At 46.1% G+C, this 23,200-nt stretch overlaps 1 protein-coding gene across 1 annotated transcript in view; it reads right to left on the bottom strand.

The window, feature by feature from the left end:
• Positions 1 to 22,755, bottom strand: part of pex3 (peroxisomal biogenesis factor 3) — a 44,929-nt gene extending 22,174 nt beyond the window's left edge. The window contains exons 1-7 of the mRNA XM_052011718.1: positions 22,078 to 22,755; positions 18,452 to 18,583; positions 16,760 to 16,841; positions 14,861 to 14,904; positions 8,294 to 8,418; positions 5,088 to 5,154; positions 911 to 965 (exon numbers count right to left, since the gene is read on the bottom strand). Coding sequence (XP_051867678.1) covers positions 911 to 965; positions 5,088 to 5,154; positions 8,294 to 8,418; positions 14,861 to 14,904; positions 16,760 to 16,841; positions 18,452 to 18,583; positions 22,078 to 22,147 — 575 coding nt within the window. The 5' untranslated portion in view covers positions 22,148 to 22,755. The remainder of the gene's footprint in view (positions 1 to 910; positions 966 to 5,087; positions 5,155 to 8,293; positions 8,419 to 14,860; positions 14,905 to 16,759; positions 16,842 to 18,451; positions 18,584 to 22,077) is intronic.
• Positions 22,756 to 23,200: the final 445 nt, after the last annotated feature.

The raw sequence follows: 23,200 nt of genomic DNA, 5'->3' as shown, positions 1-23,200 counted from the left end.
AAACTCAATCCCTCGACTTATGAAAGCTAACATCCCATAAGCTTTCTTAACTACCCTATCCACCTGTGAGGCAACTTTTATATTATGCTTTTCATAACATAGTGACCAAGCCTGTGCTCAGAGTTTTTCAGCTCTGTGGCCTAGAAATTGATATGCACATCAAAGGTGCTCTCAATACCCACACTGGGAACATCAACAGTGGTTTCTGTAGTGAGCCTATCATTTCAGATTTCGCAAGGATTAACCGAGTGGAGCCCAAGAGTAGCATTACTGGAACCTAGTTGTGACAGAGGAGCCCAAGAATGAGTGCTCCCAGACAATAGACTCATTTCCCCATAATTTTCCAAGAGGAAGTGACGTGATAGAGGCACACAAGATGATAAGGGGCATAGATCAAGTGGACAGTCAGAGACTTTTTCCCAGGGTGAAAATGGCTAACACGAAGGGGCATAATCTTAAGGCGAATGGAGGAAGGTGCAAGGGGGTTGTCAGAGGTATGTTTTTTTTTAAACAGAGAGTGGTGGGTGCATGGAACACACTGCCGGCTGAGGTTGTGGGGGCAGATACATTAGGGACATTTAAGAGCCTCTTAGATAGACACATGAATGATAGAGAAATGGGGGGGCTATGTGGGAGGCAAGGATTAGATGGATATTAAAGCAGGATAAAATGTTGGCACAACATCGTGGGCCGAAGGGCCTATCCCGTGCTGTAGTGTTCTATGTTCTATGAATGTTATTAAGGGAATAATATTACTTGCCTGATAAGGAAATCACACCAGATGCCTAGAATGTCCAATCAACAACTTCCATGGATGTTCATCAACCAAATACAGTTCTTATTGCAGGAAAAGTCTATTTTCATTACTACACAGTCAGAACAGAACAGTGGCAAGTGCCATGATATTTACCTTCCAATCACATTCTGTACAGCTTTCTTCACCACCGTTATAAGTTCATTCAAACCTAAAGTTGAAGGTGGAAGTAGAAGCAAAACAAAGCCTTGGTTAGAAGCTTGTGTGGACAGAAGGGGCTACCCTGAAGGGACAGAAGCAATGGTCAGCTCTCCCAGCACCAGCTGCACTCGCCTTGGGGAATGGCTCCTTCTTCAGTGTACTCAGGTTCCGTAAGTTCACACAGAGCTCCTCTACCTCAGTGCATCTTAGCCAAACAAGGACCCACCCTTTGGAACCACTCATGTAAATAAAGATGTGCCCCTCATCGAAATAATGTTGGCAATACATACATATTCATATATACACACATTATATACAAAGATTTGGATGAAAATGTAGATGGGCTGATAACTTTGCAGATGATACACAGATTGGTGGTGTTATGGACAGAGTAGAAGATTGCCATCACGGACACCAGCCTCCCCTCCTTGGACTCTGTCTTTACCTCTCGTTGTCTTGGTGAAGCAGCCAGCATAATCAAAGACCCCACCCACCCAGGTCATTCTCCCTTCCCTCCTCTTCCATCGGGTAGAAGATACAAGAGCCTGAGGGCACGTACCACCAGACTTAAGGACAGCTTCTACCCCACTGTGATAAGACTATATGATGAGATGGACTCTGACCTCACAATCTACCTTGTTGTGACCTTGCACCTTATTGTACTGCACTTTCTCTGTAGCTGTGACACTTTACTCTGTACTGTTATTGTTTTTACCTGTACTACATCAATGCACTCTGTACTAACTCAATGCAACTCCACTGTTTAATGAATTGATCTGTACGATTGGTGTGCAAGACAAGTTTTTCACTGTACCTCGGTACAAGTGACAATAATAAACCAATACCAATACCAAAGGATGCAGCAGGATATAGATCAGTTGAAAAAATGGGTAGGAAAATGGCAGTTGGAGGTTAATCCAGACAAGTGTGAGGTGTAATGCTTTGGGAGGTCAAGCCAAGTAAAAGAGGAAAGTATGCAGTAAATGGCAAGACCCTTAGGATCATTGACGTACAGAGAGAACTTGGGGTGCAAGTCCAGAGCTCCCTGAAAGTGGCAGCACAAGTAGCTAGGGTGGTAAAGAAAGTGAACGGTATACTTGCTTTTATCAGTCAGTGCACTGAGTATAAAAGCTATACAATTCACGTTGCAGCTGTCTAACACTATGGTTAGGCCACATTTGGAGTACTACAGGAAGAATGTAGAGGCTTTGGAGAGGGTGCAGTAGAGGTTCACCAGAGTGTTGCCTGGATTGAAGTGTACTAGAATGAAGCAGTGTCCCTGCACAAGACCTCCAATTATCTTTCTACACTCTCATCCCAAATTATGAGTTTCTTCAGACACCAAAAATACTTCCCAGCACAGGAACAGGCCCTTCAGCCCACAATGTCTATACTGAATATGATGCCAAATTAAACTAAATCTCTTCTGCCTGAACATGATCCATATGCCTCCATTCCCTGCATATTCATTTGTCTGTCTAAAAACCTCTTAAAATGCTACTAACACCAGCAGCCCTTTTCAGGCACCTCCGTGGAAAGTAAACTTGCCCCACACATCTCCTTTCAACTTTCCCCCCTCACGTTAAATGTGTGTCCTCTGGAACTTGACATTCCTACCCTGGGAAAAAGATTCTGACAGTCTACCCTATCCATATCTCTCATAACTTTCTTTTTAAAAATACATTAATTCCCAGGGTGTGGGTTTTGCTGGAAATCCCTCCATTCACTACCCAATCCTAACTGACTGAGGAAACAAGTTAACAGTCAACCGCATTGGTAGGCACATAGACCAGACTGGGCAAGAACAGATTACTTGACCTAAAGGACATTACTGAAGTAAATGATTTTTTAAAAAAAATGATAATCAGGCAACTTCACGGTGAATTAATTAAATTTAAATTCTGAAGTTGTCGTGGTGGGAGCAGAATTCAAGTCTCCAGATCAACGGTCCAGAACTCAGGTGGGTTAGTTCAGTAACTTAAGCACTACACTACCAGACCCTGTAGATGATCAAGTCCTTTTTGGTTCATGGGATGGGGATGTCATTGGTTCGGCTAGCATCCACCCTTAATTACCCTCTGGGCCACTTCAGCAGGCAGTGAGGAGCGAATCACGTGAGTGGGTCTGGAGGCATAGTCAGGATGAGGTAGGACATTAGGGAGTCAGATGCCATTTTAATGACAACTCAGTAGATTCATGGTCAGCATTACTGATGATGTTTTTTCTATTTTTCCAGAAAGGATGTGGAAGCTTTAGAGAGGGTGCAGAGGAGACTTACCAGGATGTTGCCTGGATTGGAGAGCATATCTTATGAGGATAGGTTGAGCGAGCTTGGGCTTTTCTCTTTGGAGAGAAGGAGGATGAGAGGTGACTTGATAGAGGTGTACAAGATGATAAGAGGCATAGATCGAGTGGACAGTCAGAGACTTTTTCCCAGGGCGACAATGGCTAACACGAGGGGACATAATTTTAAGGTGATTGGAGGAAGGTATAAGGGGGATGCCAGGGGTAAATTGTTTTTTTTTTTACACAGAGAGTGGTGGGTGCGTGGAATGCACTGCCAGCAGAGGTTGTGGGGGCAGATACATTAGGGACATTTAAGAGACTCTTAGACAGACACATGAATGATAGAAAAATAGGGGGCTATGTGGGAGGGAAGGGTTAGATAGATCTTAGAGCAGGATAAAATGTCAGCACAACATTGTGGGCCGAAGGGGCTGCACTGTGCCATTGTGTTCTATGTTCATTCCTCATCTACTATGGTGGGATTCAAATTCATTCCCTTCTAATATTGGTTCAGTAACAACCACAAAGCTACTGTTCCCCATCCAGTTCTACACTCCAGGATCACTCAATGCCAGCTACTTAATCCAAGTAATCAAGCAAAGAGCGGCCTCTATCCTTTTCCACTGTCACCCTCTGATGTGATAACCACAGGGTAACTCCACAAGGCAAGGAATGACATTGACATCCATTTGCTTGTGCTTGTAATGACACAGAGAAGCTGGCATCAGTGACACTTCGCTGCTCTGCAGGATGGATTATTGTAGTCGTCACAGGTGCTTTCAACAGAGAACCATCTATTTAGTGCGAACCATTCTTGCCAAAAAGCCAGCGATAAGGCTCATTTGAGAAGCAGTAACTGACTTTTAATTAGCATGAAGTTATAATTACTGTGGTCACCTTTCTGACTCTGAACAACAGTGTCAGATTCCCTCAGACTTATTTACATTTCAGTTCCTCATTTAACTCCTTTGGCAAATCCAAATTTTTGTTTTACTTTCAGTGCAATGACTTAAAATGCAAACGATAATCGGTCCTTTTTTACATCCTGCCTTCCTATGTGAGAATTCTTCAGTATGGCTGATCAATCAGCCTGTTACCTGCACTGTTGCTAAACACCAGAGCACTGAATTCTGTCCCTCCTGGTTAGAGTGAATCCAGGTTTCAGAGCCTGATATCTATCTATGAGCATCTTTCTCTAGGGCCTCTGGTGAAGAGTGACCCTTTGTGCTGTTACGAGCCCAGGTTGCTACTTGATGAGTCTCCCTTTAAGATGCCTGAATGGTAGTGTGTGTGGCTTTATCTGACTACTGCAGAGGGAGAAAAAAAGACTAGCTGGAACATGCTGGCAATTGCACAGACGAAGGAGAGAGCACGAGAGGGAGCTGGTAGCACTGACGGCCAGTCTCTGTATCTATGGATGAAGAACAATTGTTGCGATTTTCACTTTAAAATCCATGTATGGATTTCTGGAGCAATCTGTGGAGTCCACTTTGTCGTTTACCTGTACAAACATTGTTTCAGCAAGACTGTCGAATGAGGATGTTTTGAAAAACCTTGGAAAAAAAAGTTGGCTCATTTACAACCTCAGCAAAAATAGCAAATGAAGCAGTTAATTTTAAAATTTTGAGATTTATTCCCTGATGTTCCAAAGAGAACCCCAATAGTTTACCACGATGTTGATGCTGGAGTTGCAGAACCAATGAAGCAGCACCCATATCGAATGAATGTAGAAAAGAGTAAACTGTTGACCAAGAGATTGGGTCAACAATGAAATTTGGAATGCACTCCCTACTGATTTATGTTTGAAGGCAACCTGGTGCATGATAAAAGTAATGATTACGCTTACCGTCTCCAAGAAGATGCTGTATACTGGACAGGTACTGTTGCTGCACCTCAGGAGGGACTAATGGCATCTGCAATACAAAAGACAAGGTGAGTGAGACAGTAACAGTGGCTGTCAAGAGGCTGAGGTGGTGGCCGTATCTACAGTTCTGCAACAAGTCATAACATCTCTCAGGACATCCTTCCTGCTTCATGTACAATTAATCACCTCTGAAATGCAGTGACTGTTGAATGCTGGACATTCTGCACAAAACAAGACCCCAAAATGAGATGAGGAACTGTTTTGGGGATTTATCTGTGTTAGCTGTGACTGAGGAGCTAACATCCTCTTGCCTCTGAATTGGGTGGTTGTGGGTTCACGACCTACTCTAGGGAAAAGCTGGCATTCCGGTAGGGTTGCGAGGGAGAGCCACACTAGCACACTTGGTGTCCTTCAGAAGAGATGTTAAACTGAGGCAGCCTCCTACTCTCTTATGTGGATGCAAAAGATCCGAAAGAACTATTTCAAAGCTGAGCAGGAGGCTCCGTCTGAGGCCCTGGCCAGTATTTAATTGCTCAGTTCTTTACAATAAAAATATTACGTGTCCGTTAACGCCGTAAGAGCTTGCTCAGAGTCACACATCACCGTAACAGTCCCTCTGGCCCACCAAGTCCACGCTGACTATCAAGCACCAAAAACATCAATCCTATTTTTTATTCCGATCAACTCCCCCCAGATTCTACCTCTTACCTACACATCAGTGGTAAATCAGCCAATTAACCTACCAACCTGCAATGTAAGTCCATCTTTTCGCTCTCTAATGCCTGGGATGTTATGAGATATCCTGGCACGGCCTGCTCAAAAGTAGACTCGGGGCTGGGTTTGATTTCTGGAGACACAAGAGACTGCAGATGCTGGAAATCTGAAGCAACACGCAAAGCGCCAGAGAAACTCAGTGGGTCAGGCAGCATCTGTGGAGGGAAATGGACAGTTGACGTTTCGGGTCAAGACCCTTCATCAGGACTGATTGCAGCACTGGGGGATAATTAAGGAGGGACTGAGTCCTGATGAAGGGCCTCGACCTGAAACGTCAACTGTCCATTTCCCTCCATAGATGCTGCCCGACCCGCTGAGCTCCCCCAGTACTTTGTGTGTGTTGCTCCCGAGTCTGATTTCTATTTGCTGGTTTGGATTCCTATTCCAATGTTGGATTAGACTGTGAACGTACAGCTCTGGAGTTAAGAAGTGCCAGTGCCACTTAGAGGGGTTAGCGACAACCAGCTGCAACAGAGAAGGGAACATGGGTAACAAGTTTTTAATTTGTCTTTGTAAGGTACATGCCATGTGACTACGATCCTCTGGGTTCCAGAGCCATGTTATGGCAATATTAATGTACTACAGAGGCAATGTTGTCAATTGAACCATCAATGATTTTCAGGGTAAAAGATTTATCAAATCGTCAGTCCTGATGCTGCAAGCATAAATTCATCACAGGGGGCTTCTTTCTGCATAGGTTTTCAGTGCATCATACACCAACAATGGCACAGCACGGTAGCGTAGTGGTTAGCGCCACGCTATTACAGCGCCAGCGATCGGGGTTCGATTCCGGTCGCTGTCTGTAAGGAGTTTGTACGTTCTCCCATGTCTGCGTGGGTTTCCTCTGGGTGCTCCAGTTTCCTCCCACATTCCAAATGATGTACGGGTAGGTTAACATGGGTTTAAAATGGGCAGCGCAGACTTGTTGGGCCGAAAGGGCCTGTTACCACGCTGTAAGTAAAATTTAAATTTAATTTAAACACGGGTAAAATGCGGTACCTCGTGCAACCAATCCGGGACATGCCCTCTTCTCATTACTACCATCGGGGAGGAGGTACAGGAGCCTGAAGACCCACACTCAATGACTTAGGAACAGCTTCTTCCCCCCTGCCATCAGATTTCTGATCAGTCCATGAACACTACCTCGTTATTTCTTTTGTTTTGCACTGTTTAGTTGTTTTTGTAATTCATAGTAATTTTATGTCTTTGCACTGTACTGCTGCTGCAAAGCAACACATTTCACGTCAGCTAAGTCAGTGATAATAAACCTGATTCTGTACATACGAGAGACTGCAGATGCTGGAATCTGGAGCAAAAAAAAACATGAGAGGAACTCAGCAAGTCAGGCAGCACCTACAGAGGGAAATGTACAGATGAAGGGTCTCAACTCAAAACGTCGACTATCTCTCTCCACAGATGCTGCTTGACTTGCCGAGTTCCTCCAGCATCCTGATTTTTGCTCTAGTATCGATCACTACTGAGAAAGAACACAAAATGCTGCAAATATACCCATCAGGCCCATTAACATCTGCAAAGAAAATGTCTGTACTCAGCCCTTCCATTGAGGCATTCTACAAAATGTCATGATCTAATCATCCTCTGCTATTCTTCAGCTGAACATTTGAGGGCAGGCACGGTAGTGTAGTGGTTAGCATAACACTATTACAGCGCCAGCGACCTGGGTTCAATTCCTGCCGCTGTCTACAAGGAGTTTGTATGTTCTCCCCGTGTCTGCGTGGGTTTCCTCCGGGTGCTCCGGTTTCCTCCCACAGTCCAAAGATGTACGGGTTAGGAAGTTGTGGGCATGCTATGTTGGCGCCGGAAGCATGGCGACACATGCGGGCTGCCCACCAGAACACTCTACGCAGAAGATGCATCTCACTGCGTGTTTCGATGTACATGAGACTAATAAAGAAACCTTATCTTAACGTGTTTGAAATAAGAAATTCTCCTGCTTGTTTTTAAATCCCTCCCGGAGCTTTTCCTTCTAACTCCGCAACCCTCTGGGGCTTTCTGTACCTATGGCAGTAATGCTGCCCTCTTGAATTTCCCCCAGTTTAATCATCCCACCTCCATCAGGCCTGCCTTCGAGTGCCGAGGTCCTGGGTCCTTCAATCCCATCCCTAAACCTCTCCTCCGCCCATACAATCCTTAAAACGATTCTCTTTAACAAAGCCTTTGGCTATCTACCTTGCTAATATTTCCTTAAATGGATGGGTTTCAAATGACACTACTGTTAAGTGGCTGGAATCAATTTTTTTTATGCCAAGTGAAAGTTTCAGGCAACCTATTCAGTTCCTTTTGGAATGTGCTGTGTAATTTCAGCATTTTCTGTTGATCTTTGATCACTGTTTTCCAGCTGTTTGCTTCTTTTTTCTAAAAACTGTTCCAGAAAGTTCCCAGAACCAACTTACCGTGCCGTTCTTACCAACCGCTGCATTGTCCAGGTAGATGTATCCTCCAATTATATTTAGCTGGACTCTTAAGAGGACAACTAGCATGCAAGTACTATACACGGCTACGATGCTCCGGCTGAAACCTTGGGGAAAGAGGAGGTGGTGGGTGAATGGATAAATGGGAAAAAAGAAAGGTTTGAGTATCTGAGCTGAGAATGGGGAACTATACAGCACTGAGCAGTCAGAATTTCAGTTCAAAGACAATTATTTTATCAGAATATAACTTCCCCTTCCTTCAATTTAAAGTGGTCCGGAGAGCTCACTTGTCCAAAGACAAGTTATCTTGTTTTTATCCGGATATATCTCCCTATTGTGATAAGTGCAATAATGGAGAGGCTTCTCTAATCCATATGTTTTGGACATGTCCGAGTCTTAAAAAATACTGGATAGAATTATTTCAAACTTTTTCTGTGCTTTTTAAAATAAATTTTAAGCCTAATCCTTTGACTGCATTAGTTGGGATTGTTGGAGAAGAAAGGCACAATTTTGGAAACTTCTGATCTACATATATTGGCCTTGATTTCTCTTATAGCCAGGAGGGCTGTGTTGCTTAAATGCAAGGAAGTTACTCCCCCTACTCATGTTCAATGGTTGTGTGATGTTATGTCGTACCTAAATTTAGAGAAGATCCATTGTTCAATTTCTGATTCCAACTTCGACTTTAAAACATTGTGGGGACCTTTTTAGAACTATTTTCAAAACCTTTGACTTGATGATCAAAGCACAGATGTTGGCTAGTATCATTATGTGATAAGGATTTCTCTTTGTCTTTCTTTCCTTACCAAACAGCTTTGGTCTTGGTAGTGGGTTTAGATTTTTTTAATAATAAAATTATTGCAATTTAATCATTATTAATTATCATTTTTGATTACCATTATGGGGTATTGCGATTTTAAATCTGATTCAAGACAATGTATTCAGTACTATTATATATTTTTTTGATTCACGTACTCTGTATTCTCTATGTGGAATTAATAAAAATATTGTAAAAGAAAGAATATAACTGGCATTTTAGGGCAGCAGCAACCAAGCCTATGAAGACAGAACCAGCTCATGACAATGTAATATTTTCATTGCTTCACAAGGTGGCTGTGTTTTAGAACCATAGAACAATACAGCACAATACAGGCCCTTCGGCCCACCATGTTGTGCCGACCTTCAAACCACTCCTACGACGATCTAACTCCTTCCTCCCACATATCCCTCTATCTTAAATTCCTCCATATGCTTATCTAACAATCTCTTCAACTTGACCAACGTATCAGCCTCCACCACCACCCCAGGCAGCACATTCCATGCACCAACCACTCTCTGGGTGCAATACCTTCCTCTGACATCTCCCTTGAACTTCCCACCCATTACCTTAAAGCCATGCCCTCTTGTGTTGAGCATTGGTGCCCTGGGAAAGAGGTGCTGGCTGTCTACTCCATCTATTAATATTTTGTACACCTCTATCATGTCTCCTTTTATCCTCCTCCTCTCCAATGAGTAAAGCCCTAGCTCTTTTAGTCTCTCCTCATAATCCATACTCTCTAATCCAGGCAGCATCCTGGTAAATCTCCTCTGTACCCTTTCCAACGCCTCCACATCCTTCCTATAATGAGGCAACCAATACTGGACACAGTACTCGAAACGTGGTCTAACCAGTTTTGTAGAGCTGCATCATCACTTCGCGGCTCTTAAACTCAATCCCATGATTTATGAAATCTAACATCCCATAAGCTTTCTTAACTACCCTATCCACCTGTGAGCCAAATTTCAGTGATCTGTGGATATGAACCCCCAGATCCCTCTGCTCCTCCACACTGCCCAGAATCCTCCTATTTACCTTGTACTCTGCCTTGGAGTTTGTCCTTCCAAAGTGTACCACTTCACACTTCTCCGGATTGAACCCCATTTGCCACTTGTCAGCCCAACTCTGCATCCTATCAATATCCCTCTGTAAGCTTCGACAGCCCTCCACACTATCCACAACACCACCGATCTTTGTGTCATCTGCAAACTTGCTAACCCAGCCTTCCACCTCCTCATCTAAGTCATTAATAAAAATCACAAAAAGTAGAGGTCCCAGAACCGATCCCTGTGGGACACCACTAGTCACAGCCCTCCAATCCGAATACACTCCCTCCACCACAACCCTCTGCTTTCTACAGGCAAGCCAATTCTGAATCCACACGGTCAAGCCTCCCTGGATCCCTTGGCCTCTGACCTTCTGAGGAAGCCTACCATGCGGAACCTTGTCAAACGCCTTACTAAAATCCATGTAGACCACATCCACTGCACTACCCTCATCAATCTTCCTGGTCACCTCCTCAAAGAACCCTATCAGGCTTGTGAGGCAAGATCTTCCCTTCATGAAGCCATGCTGGCTGTCCCTAATTAGTCCATGTTTCTCTAAATGCTCATAGATCCTATCTCTTAGAATCCTTTCTAACAGCTTACCCACCACAGATGTAAGGCTCATCGGTCTGTAATTCCCTGGACCATCCCTACTCCCTTTTTTTGAATAAGGGGACAACATTCGCCACCCTCCAATCCTCTGGTACCATCCCCCTGGACAACGAGGACTCAAAGATTTTAGACAATGGTTCAGCAATCTCCTCCCTCGTCTCACAAAGCAGCCTGGGGAATATTCTGTCAGGCCCCGGGGACTTATCTGTTCTAATATTTTCTAACAGCTCCAACACATCCTATCTCTTGATATCTACATGCTCTGGAACATTACCCTTACCAACACTGTCCTCAGTGTCATCAAGACCCCTCTCCTTGGTCAATACGGAAGAGAAGTATTCATTGAGAACCTTACCCACTTCCACAGCTTCCAGGCACATCTTCCCACCTTTGTCTTTAATCGGACCTACCTTTACTCAAGCCATCCTTCTGCCCTTCACGTATGAGTAAAAAGCCTTGGGATTCTCCTTAACCCTACTCGCCAAAGCCTTTTCATGTCCCCTTCTCTCTCTCCTCAGCCCCTTCTTAAGTTCCCTCCTTGCCACTCTATATTCCTCACGAGCCCTGTCTGATCCTTGCTGCTTACACCTTATGTCTGCTGCCTTCTTCTTCCTAACTAGTTGTTCCACCTCTCTTGTCACCCACGGTTCCTTCACCCTACCGTTCCTTCTCTGCCTCACTGGGACAAATTCATCCTTAACATCCTGCAAGATATCCCTGAACAACGACCACATCTCCACAGTACATTTCCCTTCAAAAACGTCATCCCAATTTACACTCTCAAGTTCTCACCTTATAGCCTCATAATTCGCCTTTCCCCAATTAAATATCTTCCCATCCTCTTTGCTCCTATCCCTGTCCATGACAATTCTAAAGGTTATGGAGCAGTGGTCACTGTCCCCCAAATGCTCACCCACCCATAGATCTGTCACCTGTCCTGGTTCATTACCTAAAACTAGATCTAATATAGCATTTCCTCTAGTCGGTCTGTCAACACACTGTGTCAGGAATCCGTCCTGGACACACTTAGCATAGCAAACTCCGCCCCATCTAAACCTTTGGAACTAAGCAGGTGCCAATCAATATTTGGGAAGTTGAAGTCTCCCACGATAATAACCCTGTTATTTTTGCATCTTTCCAAAATCTGCCTCCCAATCTACTCCTCAGTATCCCTGCTGCTACCGGGGAGCCTATAAATACTCCCAGTAGAATAACTGCTCCTTTCTTGTTCCTAACTTCCACCTATATTGACTCTAGAGAGGATCCTTCTACATCATCCACCCTTTCTGCAGCTGTAATAGTGTCCCTGACCAGTATTGCCACCCCTCCTCCTCTTCTCCCCCTCCTCGCTATCCCTTTTAAAACACTGGAAACCAGGAATATTCAATATCCATTCCTGCTCCGATGTCAGCCATGTCTCTGTGATAGTCACAATATTGTAGTCCCATGTACTTATCCAAGCTCTCAGTTCATCTCCCTTATTCCTGAAGCTTCTTGCATTTAAGTAAATGCACTTTAGCCCATCCACCTTTCTACTTTTATAGCCGGTACTCTGCTTCTCCTTCCTCAAAGCCTTTCTACCTGTTAGATCTGACTTTTCCCCACCCCCTTCTTCCTCTGACCTACTCCTCTGGTTCCCAACCCCCTCGCAAACTAGTTTAAACCCTCCCAAACCACCCAAGCAAACCTGGCTGCAAGGATATTGGCCCCCCCCCCCTCAGGTGCGGGTGTAACCCGTCCTCTCTGTACAGGTCCCACCTTCTCCAGAAGAGATCCCAATGATCCAAAAATCTAAAACCTTCCCTCCTGCACCAACTTCTCAGCCACGCACTTATTTGCCATCTCCTATTCCTACCTTCAGTATCGTGTGGCACTGGCAGCAATCCTGAGATTGCTACCCTTGAGGTCCTGTTCTTCTGCCTTCTGCCTAGCTCCCTAAACTTACTTTTCAAGACCTCATCCCTCTTCCTACCAATGTATTTTCACAGGCATCCAGCAAAAAAAGCCCCACAAATTAAATACCTAAAGCACTCTTTAAATTCTCGGAACGCAACTGTTTTTTCAAAGATAGCATTTATTGGCCATGCCTAAGTGAACAGAATGCCTACCAGAAGGCAATTAACAGGTGATGCTGAGAGTCTGGAGTTGCAAATAGCCTCAGTGATAAAATTGCCAGATTTCTTTCGCTAAAGAACTTTAGAAAAGAGTTAGGTTTCACAGGAATCTAGTAGCTTAATTGTCATGATTACTAATGCACCTTTATTTAGTAAAAGCTGGTGTTATTAATAGTGAAATTAAAGATAGTGTTAAAATAAGCGATGTTTATAAAGCTGCCAGAAATAGCAGTAGGCCCGAGGATTGGCAGCATTTTAGAACTCGGCAAAGGACCAAAAATATGATATAAATCGTAAGATTGAATTTGAAAGTATCAAAATACTGGAAATCTTGAGTGGGTCAGGCATAGAGAAACAGGTCAAAGACTAAAGTGAGGGTAGACTGGCAAGAAACCTAAAAAAATAGGATTGCAAGAGCTTCTATAGGCATGCTAAAAGGGAAAGAGATGAGGGAAAACGTGGGTCCCACAAGGCAGACTAGTTCAAAAGGTAAGGAGGGCCATGGAATCCAGGGCAAGTTGGCAAAATGAATCCAAAATTGGCTCAGACAAAAGGTGACGGTGGAGGGCTGTTTTTGCAAATGGATGCCTGTGACAAGTGGTGTCCCACAAGGATCAGCGCTGGGACCCTTGCTGTTTATAAGATACGTGAATGACTTGGAACGTGGATGCGGGAAGCACGAGCAGCAAGTTCGCGGTTGACACGATTTTTGGTGGAGCTGTTGCTAGTGTGGAAGGTAGTCTTAGCCTGCGGAGAGATATTAATGACTTGGTGAAATGGGCTGAAAAATGGTAGAGAGAGTTAAATCCACATCCACAAATGTGAGTTATGCATTTTGGGAGTATTGATGAGACGAGGACACACACCATGGATGGCAAGGTTTTAGGTAGTATTGAGGAACAGGGACCATGAGGTACATGTCCATAGATCCTTGATGGCCACAACACAGGCAATGTGGTCACGAAGGCATATGGGATACTGGCCTTCATTAGTTGGGGAGGTTATGCTCCAACTTTACAAAACCTTGGTCAGACCTCAGCTAGAGTACTGTGTGCAGTTCTGGTCACCAAGGTATCGGAAGGATGTGATAGCACTGGAGAGGGTGCAGAGGTGAATCACCGGGATGTTGCCTGGGATTGTATAGGGCCTTAGTGAGACTGTACTTGGCATAACCAGAGGTTTTGGTATCCCTAGCTAAGAAAGGATATGCTTGCCATAGGGGCAGTGAAGTGAAGATTCACGAAACGAGTTCCAGGAATGACAGGTTTTCCATACGACGATTCACCCTGTATTCTCTACAGTTTAGAAGAACGAGAGGAGCACATCAAAACTAACAAAATGATTACAAGAAAGATGTTTCCCTTGGCTGATGAGTATAGAACCAGGGGTTACAAAATCAGGAGTAAGTTGCTTAGGACTGAGATGAGGAGAAATCTTTTTACCCGGAGGGTGGTAAACCTTTGGAATTTTCCACCCCAGAGGCCTGTGGAAGCTCAGTCATTGAGTTCATTCAAAACAAAGACTGATAGATTTGTAGATATTAAAGGAAACAAAGGAAGTGGGGATAGAACAAGAAAATGGTACCGAGGTGGAAGATCAGTAGAGGACGTTGATGAAGGCACAGCAGGTTCCAAGGGCTGGAGGGCCTAATCATCTCCTGTTTGTTATTCTCCTGCTTCTGATATGTCATGTTGGGATTTGAACGGCTCCCTCTCATCAATCCAGGCCTCTGGGTATAAATACTATCCAACTGGGCCAGGATCACACTCCTTCTGTCTGTACTGTGGCCAACACCAGTTTTAAAGATAGGAAGTTCCCCTATACTATTCATTGCCTGTCCTTCCAAATGTGTTAAACAGAGCTTGCTAATACTCACTTTTCTGTCCAATTCTAGGTTTATAAACACCACCACCATCACCCAATATACCCGAAGACATTGCAGAACAGAAACCAAGCTTACTTATTATCCTGAGGTCCTCCCAGATTTCCAACTTGTTAACTGGTCTGCAACAGAGCCAGAAAAAACATTACGAATGACTTGTAAAATATGTACAGAATTATAACCTCCCAGACCACCTCAAGATACCCCAAATAAGTTACACCCATTGAACTACTCAGTGTAGTCACGCTTATAACGTAGGAAGCATGACTACCAATATGTACATAGCAAGGTCCTACAATGATGAATGAGATGGATGATTTGTTTCCATGTTTCATTATAATTTCAAACATAACCTGTTCTTTAGAAAATCAGGGAATGTAAGGAAAACCTATTGTCTGACTGAACTTCACACTGATATTTCAACTCTCCCTGCCCAGTGTCCATACCTTTCCTACATTGATGGATCACTGTGACTGTGTTCCACAAGGATCGGTTCTAGGACCTCTGCTTTCCATGATTTTTGTTAATGACTTGGATGAGGGGGTAGAAGGGTGGGTTGGCAAGTTTGCAGACGACACAAAGGTTAGTGGTGTTGTGGATAGTGTAGAGGATTGTCGAAGATTGCAGAGGGACATTGATATGATGCAGAGCTGGGCTGAGAAGTGGCAGATGGACTTCAATCTGGAGAAGTGTGAGGTGGTACACTTTGGAAGGACAAACTTCAAGGCAGAGTACAAAATTAATGACAGGATTCTTGGTAGTGTGGAGGAGCAGAGGGATCTGGGGGTCAATATCCACTGATCCCTGAAAGTTGCCTCACAGGTGGATAGGGTAGTTGAGAAAGCTTATGGGGTGTTAGCTATCATAAGGCGAGGGATCGAGTTTAAGAGCCGTGGGGTAATGATGCAGCTCTATAAAACTCTGGTTAGACCACACTTAGAGTACTGTGTGGTCTAACCAGAGTTTTATAGGAAGGAATGTGGACGTGTTGGAGAGGGTGCAGAGGAGATTTACCAGGATGCTGCCTGGTTTAGAGAGTATGGATTATGAGGAGAGACTAAGGGAGCTAGGGCTTTACTCTTTGGAGAGGAGGAGGATGAGGGGAGACATGATAGAGGTGTACAAAATAATAAGAGGAATAGATAGAGTGGACAGCCAGCACCTCTTTCCCAGGGCACTGATGCTCAATACAAGAGGGCATGGCTTTAAAGTAATGGGTGAGAAGTTCAAGGGAAATATCAGAGGAAGGTTTTTTTTAACCCAGAGAGTGGTTGGGGCATGGAATGTGGTGCCTGGGGCAGTGGTGGGAGGCAGGTACATTGGTCAAATTCAAGAGATTACTAGATAAGCATATGGAGGAATTTAAAATAGAGGGATATGTGGGAGGAAGGGGTTAGATAGTCTTAAACGAGGTTTAAAGGTGAGGACAACTTTGTGGGCCGAAGGGCCTGTATTGTGCTGTACTGTTCTACGTTCTATCACTTCAGACATTAGTTCATTATTGCTTGAAGTTGCTTCTCATAAATTTACTTTTCACAAGTTTGCATTTACAATTAGGTGCCCTGCTCACCAGCATGTATATTTTAAAGCGATGTCCTAAATTTGCTTCATCTGGCCAGTTTAGTTCTTTAATTTGGTTGCCCCTTAAATTGTTAAACTTGCTGCTTTAAAGTAGGCCTTTTAAGCAAAATGATTTATGCTAAGATTTATCCTCTGCTTCAGCACTTCCCACCCTGTATCCAAGGCCTCCATTCCCTTTTCTTTTGGCTGTACAGAATGAAAGTTTTGCTAATCACCTTTTACACTTAGCATCCATCCTGTGGCTTTTTATTCCCTGCAGCTTCTCCAATACTTGCAGATTGAATGTGATCCAATCAGTGCATTGTACTGGCTCAGAAATATGCCATGTATACAAGTATTCCATTATTGGTGTGTTACAACAACCATAGACTGGTCTTTGCTCTGTCTGTATATTACCTGCTTTTTAGCAGACTTGTGAGACTTTCTGAATTAAGCTGTTGCATGATTGCTTCTCTCAAAGTGGGCAGCATCGAGAGCACTGTTAAAGCAAAGACAATCAAGTGTAAGGAGCCGGTCTTATTTACTTACTATGACAAAGCTTTCCCACCCTGTCGGTATGTTTCAGTGCACGCCTTCAATGTGGTGGCTAAGCCATCCAAAAGCCATGGACAAAGACTGCAGTTGATCATTGAATCTCACAGGACAATGAGTTTCAGTAATGTCTACAACAACGAAAGAGGTCACGTCCCTGTGCCATTACATCTTATGCTTTTAAGGTGTTGGCATATTATCAGACCAGCTGAAAGACAATGAACTCTTAAAATTCATTTGTTGGGAGATGCAGGCACAATTAGAAACACTAGCATTCATTGACCAACTCTAATCATTATCAAGAACAAGCTGCTTTTTTGAAACACATCACTCTATTGGGTTTTGGGAGCTCAAGAAGAGGTCATGGAAAGCTTCTTCACAAAACAGGGTAAATTGGAAAATTAAATTAAATTGGTTTATTATTGTCGCATGCACTGAGGTACAGTGAAAAACTTTGTTTTGCATGCCATCCATACAGATCGTTTCATCACATCAGTACATGGAGGTAATACAAGAGAAAAGTTATAACAGAATGTAGAATAAAGTGTTACAGTTAAAGAGAAAGTGCAGTACAGGTAGACAATAAGATGCAAGGTCATGACGAGGTAGATTGTGAGGTCAAGGGAACCGTTCAATAGTTTTATAACAGCAGGATAGAAGCTGTCCTTGAGCCTGGTGGTACGTACTTTCAAGCTTTATTATTTTCTGCCCGATGGGAGGGGGAGGAGTGAATGTCTGGGGTGGGTGGGGTCTTTGATTATGTTGGCTGCTTTCCTGAGGCAGCAAGAAGTGTAGACAGAGTCCATAGACAGGTTTTCACTGAGCTGTGTCCACAACTTGCTGCAGCTTTTTTGCAGTTACGGGCAGGACAGTTGCCATAACCAAGCCGTGATGCGTCTGGATAGGATGCTTTCTATGATGTATCGATAAAAATTGGTGAAGGTCAAAGGCTACATGCCAAATTTCTTTAGCCTCCTGAGGAAGTAGAGGCGTCTACGTGGTTGGACCAGGACAGGCTATCGGTCATGTTCACTCCTAGGAACTTGAACCCCTCAACCCTCTCGACCTCAGCACCATTGATGTAGACTGGTGTATGTGCACCACCCCCTCCTTCCTGAAGTCAATGACCAGCTCACTTGTTTTGCTGACATTGAGGGAAAGGTTGTTGTTATGACACCATGTCACCAGGCTCTCTATCTCCTAGCTTAGGAACTTCCTTGATGGTTGGGACAAAGGAGATGCATCCTCACTCTTCGACCATAACGTGTTAGAACTAATGAGAATGCTCAACACACACACACCACATGCCTTAATTGCAAAGGTGCACCATTTCCCAACACAACCAATGATTAACAAGCTACATATTTGGTTGACACTATCTAAGTGCAAACTTCATCATTTTGACACATCTGGCAAGCATGTACCAGGGAGATCAATCCCCTCAGCTGCCGCACCGTTTTCACAAATAACAGAGCAGACGCTCTGAGCGTCAAGCTGATTGCATATTCCTTCAGGCCACCGGAAAGAACTGCACAACAGCGATAGAGAAGGTTTTACCTGTCATGTTGCAGGTTCGCTGGTTACTCTCAAAATGGTACTGCCGCCGCGCCTGCGTGATGTACTCAGCCGCTTCTCGCTCTTGAAGATCTCGGATCTTCTTTTGTGCATATTTCCCCAACAGGTATGCACCTAGGAGGGAAAACAAAACTTGATGCAAGGCTTTTAAACTTCGTAATTAAAAACAATAATGTTGTATACCTTACTCCTCCAAAAGAACACTTCCAAACCTTTAAATGTCTACCTGCACTGCACTTTCTCTGTAACACCATATTCTGCATTGTGTTTTCTTTTTACTACCTCAATGCACTTACAGTATGAATGGCATGATCTATTAGGATGTCATGCAAACAAAAGCTTCTCAGTGTAGACACAAGAGATTCTGCAGATGCTGGAAATCTGGAGCAACACATAAAATGCTGGAGGAACTCAGTGGGTCAGACAGCATCTATGGAGGGAAATGGACAGTCAACATTTTGGGTCGAGACCCTTCATCAGGACTCCTCACCCAGTCCTGATGAAGGGTCTCGACCTGGAATATCAACTGTCCATTTCCCTCCATAGATGCTGCCCGACCCGCTGAGTTCCTCCAGCATTTTATGCATGTTGCCCCAAACCTCTAACGTCAATCACATTTCAACAATGGCTACATTTCTGAAATGCTCCTCTGGCTGTAAAGGGCATCCTGATAGGAAATGCACAAGTTCTGTTGAAAGCATCCATGACCTATTCTGCATTAAAAAGGGAATTTCAGCCCTTTGATCGTTTGTTATTTGACAATCTGCTTCTGTGCTACTGGCCTGACTGTACTGATTCAAACGGATCACCTGATCTGAAATGTCAACTTAACTTTCTTTCTGTATCCAATGGCGCATGACCTAGCAGAATTTTCGGACGTCACTGGGAGATATTTGATCTTTGCCTGGGAGGGATGAACGGATCCTTGGAATAATGTCTCACTGAGGCCAGAGGTCACCCACAGCTCAGGTTTCTAACTTTCAGCCAAGGCAGAAGTTTCCAGATTCAATTCAACTTAAGAACCTGAATCTGGACTGCTGCAGTACTGAGGGAGTCTTGCACTTTTGGCAGGCTGCCCTTCATTCTGAGACTCATTTACTGTGTCAGATGGATTTAAAAGATTCCAAAGCTGTTCCCTCGAAGAACAGCAGCCCCCACCTACTTGACATAAAGCAACCAAAGTACCATTCAAAGCTCTGGTGTCAGGGCCAACATTTATCCACAAATCCACATCACTGACACTTTATCTTCTGATTGTCTTATAGTTCTTGCACTCTTCCCTTCCACACCTTTCCTGTCTCCCTATCATCAACCCCAACCTCTTCTTCCCCTCCCACAATAGCTCTATTGTCATGTTCCCCTTCCTTATCCATCTCCCCCACCACCCAGACTCCCCCTCCTCTACCTGCATTTCACCGATTCTCAATCTGCCCCCCACTTCCCCTCAATCTTCCAACTCAACTCACACCCCCCTCCTTCTCTCTTCACCCTCTCCAACAACTTCCCCTCAAACTTCCTCCTCTTCCCCTCAACTACCCCCTCTTCTCCAAATTCCCCTCAACTTTCCTGGCCCTCAGCTCAACCCCCTCCTTTCCAACCCACAGCTCGGTATGGCAACTGCTCCACCAAGATAGCAAGAAACTGCAGAGCGCTGTGAGCACAGCCTAGTCCATCACAAAAATCAGCCTCCCCTCCACTGGGGGCACAGGAGTCTGCAGATGCTGGAAATCTGGATCTCTGGAGATGAAGGACCCCGACCCAAAATGTCGACTGTCCATTTCCCTCCATAGATGCTGTCTGACCCAACGAGTTCCTCCAGCGCTCTTGTGTGTTGCTCACCTCCATTGATTCCGTCTACATTGCCCACTGCCTCAGGAAAGCAGCCAACATAATAAATGATCCCCTCCCCCACCCCGGTCATTCTCTCTTCTCCTCCTTCTGTCACGCAGAAGATGCAAAAGCTTGAGAACACGTACCACCGGGCTCAAGGGCAGTTTCTATCCCGTTGTTATAAGACTCTTATAAGGATGAACTCTTGATCTCCCAATCTACCTCATGGTCTTTGCACCTTACATGCCCACCTGCACTTTCTCTGTAACTGTAACACTATAATCTGTTATTGTTTTCCTTTTGTACTACCTTAATGCACTTAGGAATGATCTGTATGGATGGCATGCAAACAAAAGCTTTGTACACGTGACAACAGTAAACCAACCTTCCTGCCCCTCAACTCAATCTTCCCCCTGCAACTCCCCACCCTGGACATCCTCCCTTCTCCCCCCTCCCATCAGGCAGAAGATACAAAAGCCTGAAAGCACGTACCACCAGGCTCAGGGACTGCTTCCAATGCACTGTTATAAGACTATTGAACGGTCCCCTAGTATGATAAATTGGACTCTTGACCTCACAATCTACCTCGTTATGCCACGCACTGTTTTGTCTGCCTGCACTGCACTTTCTTTGTAACTGTAACACTTTATTCTGCATTCTGTTACTGTTTTCTCTTGTACTACCTCAATGCACTGATGTTATGAAATGATCTGTATGGATGGCATGCTAAACAAAGTTTTTCACAGTTCAATGTAACAATAATAAACCAAATTACACCCTCCCCTCAACCTTCCTCCCCTCCAACCATATTCCCCCTCTCTTCCCCACCCCCTGCATTCCCCTCTGCGGCATTTCCCCCTCTCCCCCGCCACAACACCCCCCTCTCCCCCCCCCGCCACCACCACGTCCCCCCTCCCCCGCCACGACCCCCTCTCCCCTCCACTGCCATGCCCCCCCACATTCCCCCATCCCCCACATTTCCCCCGTCCCCCCCACATTCTCCCGTCCCCCCCACGTCCTCCCATCCCCATTTCCTCCGTCCCCCCCACATTCTCCCCTGTCCCCCCCACATTCTCCCCTGCCCCATTTCTCCCGTCCCCCCACATTCTCCCCTACCCCCCACATCACCCCTGCACCCCACATTCTCCCTTACCCCCCCTACATCCCCGTCCCCCCACATTCTCCCGTCCCCCCACATCCCCCCGTCCCCCCACATCCCCCCGTCCCCCCACATTCTTCCCTACACCCCCACATTTACCCCCCCCACATCCCCCCTGCCCCCCCACATTCTCCCCTACCCCCCACATTTACACCCCATATCCCCTGCCCCCCACATTTACCCCCACATTCCCCCTGCCCCCCCACATTTACCCCCCACATCCCCCCTGCCCCCCACATTCTCCCCTACCCCCCCACATTTACACCCCATATCCCCTGCCCCCCACATTTACCCCCCACATCCCCCCTGCCCCCCCACATTCTCCCCTACCCCCCACATTTACCCCCCATATCCCCCCTGCCCCCCCACATTTACCCCCCACATCCCCCCTGCCCCCCCACATTCTTCCCTACCCCCCACATTTACCCCCCATATCCCCCTGCCCCACCCACATTTACCCCCCACATCCCCCTGCCCCCCCACATTCTTCCCTACCCCCCCACATTTACCCCCCACATCCCCCCTGCCCCCCCACATTCTTCCCTACCCCCCACATTTACCCCCCACATCCCCCCTGACCCCCCACATCCCCCCTGCCCCCCCACATTCCCCCCTTTACCTCCCACCAGGACTCCGGCGAACAAGAATTTCCTGCGGTGCCGCTTGACGAAGGCCCAGAGGGAGCTCATCGTCCTGCGGCCCGGAGCAGGCCTGCGAGCCGAGGCCGGGCCGGTGCGGTCCGTGTGGTGAGGGCCGAAGGCTGGCGGGGCTCCGGGCGGACAGGAGGGGGGAGAGGGGGGAGCGGCCGCACTGCCGCTGGCGCCGGCCGAGCTCCGACTCCCGATCCCTCACACCGCGCTCCGGGTTTCGCAGAAGACCGAGGATCCGGATCTTGGATTATTTCAAGGCAGCACGAACTAATAGCACGTCTTCTGGTCACTGTTTGTTTCCCGAAGCATCGCCGCGTTGGTTCAGGACCATTTTCAACGGGATTTAACACGTGAATCCGGATTAATATCGGAGATCGGAAGGAATCCAGCTCCAGGTTTTCCTGCGTCCCAATGAAATATCCCCCCCCCCGGTCCCCAACAACCGCATCCCCCGACAATCGTTCCACTTCCAAACCTTCACACTCCGCAAAAGGGAGCGAACGAACGCATTAAGTCTCAACAGCAGAATGAAGACTGTTGTTTCTTGTTCCATTAAAATTAAAGGTCAAGAATTCGGTCATTCTTTTGCGGCGGGTGACGTTCCTCAATAGGAAAGTCCGTCCCGCGTCCGTCCGGGCGATGCTGAGGATTTCCGTTCACTGGTCCTGATCGCATGGAACCTCTGGGTGGTGGAGGAGGAGGAGGAGAGAGGGGGGTAGGAGGAGAGAGGGGGGGAGGAGGAGGAGAGAGGGGGGGAGGAGGAGGAGGAGGAGGAGAGAGGGGGGGAGGAGGAGGAGAGAGGGGGGGAGGAGGAGGAGGAGGAGGAGAGAGGGGGGGAGGAGGAGGAGAGAGGGGGGGAGGAGGAGGAGGAGAGAGGGGGGGAGGAGGAGGAGGAGAGAGGGGAGGAGGAGGAGAGAGGGGGGGAGGAGGAGGAGGAGAGAGGGGGGGAGGAGGAGGAGGAGAGAGGGGGGGAGGAGGAGAGAGGGGAGGGGGGAGGAGAGAGGGGGGGGAGGAGGAGGAGGAGAGAGGGGGGTAGGAGGAGGAGGAGGAGAAGAGAGGGGAGGGGTTGGTGGTGGTGGAGGAGAAGAGAGG

Source organism: Pristis pectinata, chromosome 3 (assembly GCF_009764475.1).
Source record: "Pristis pectinata isolate sPriPec2 chromosome 3, sPriPec2.1.pri, whole genome shotgun sequence".
Classification (NCBI taxonomy): Eukaryota; Metazoa; Chordata; class Chondrichthyes; order Rhinopristiformes; family Pristidae; genus Pristis; species Pristis pectinata.
Note: the sequence above shows the minus strand (reverse complement) of the source record. Positions and strands in the feature narration are given on the sequence as shown.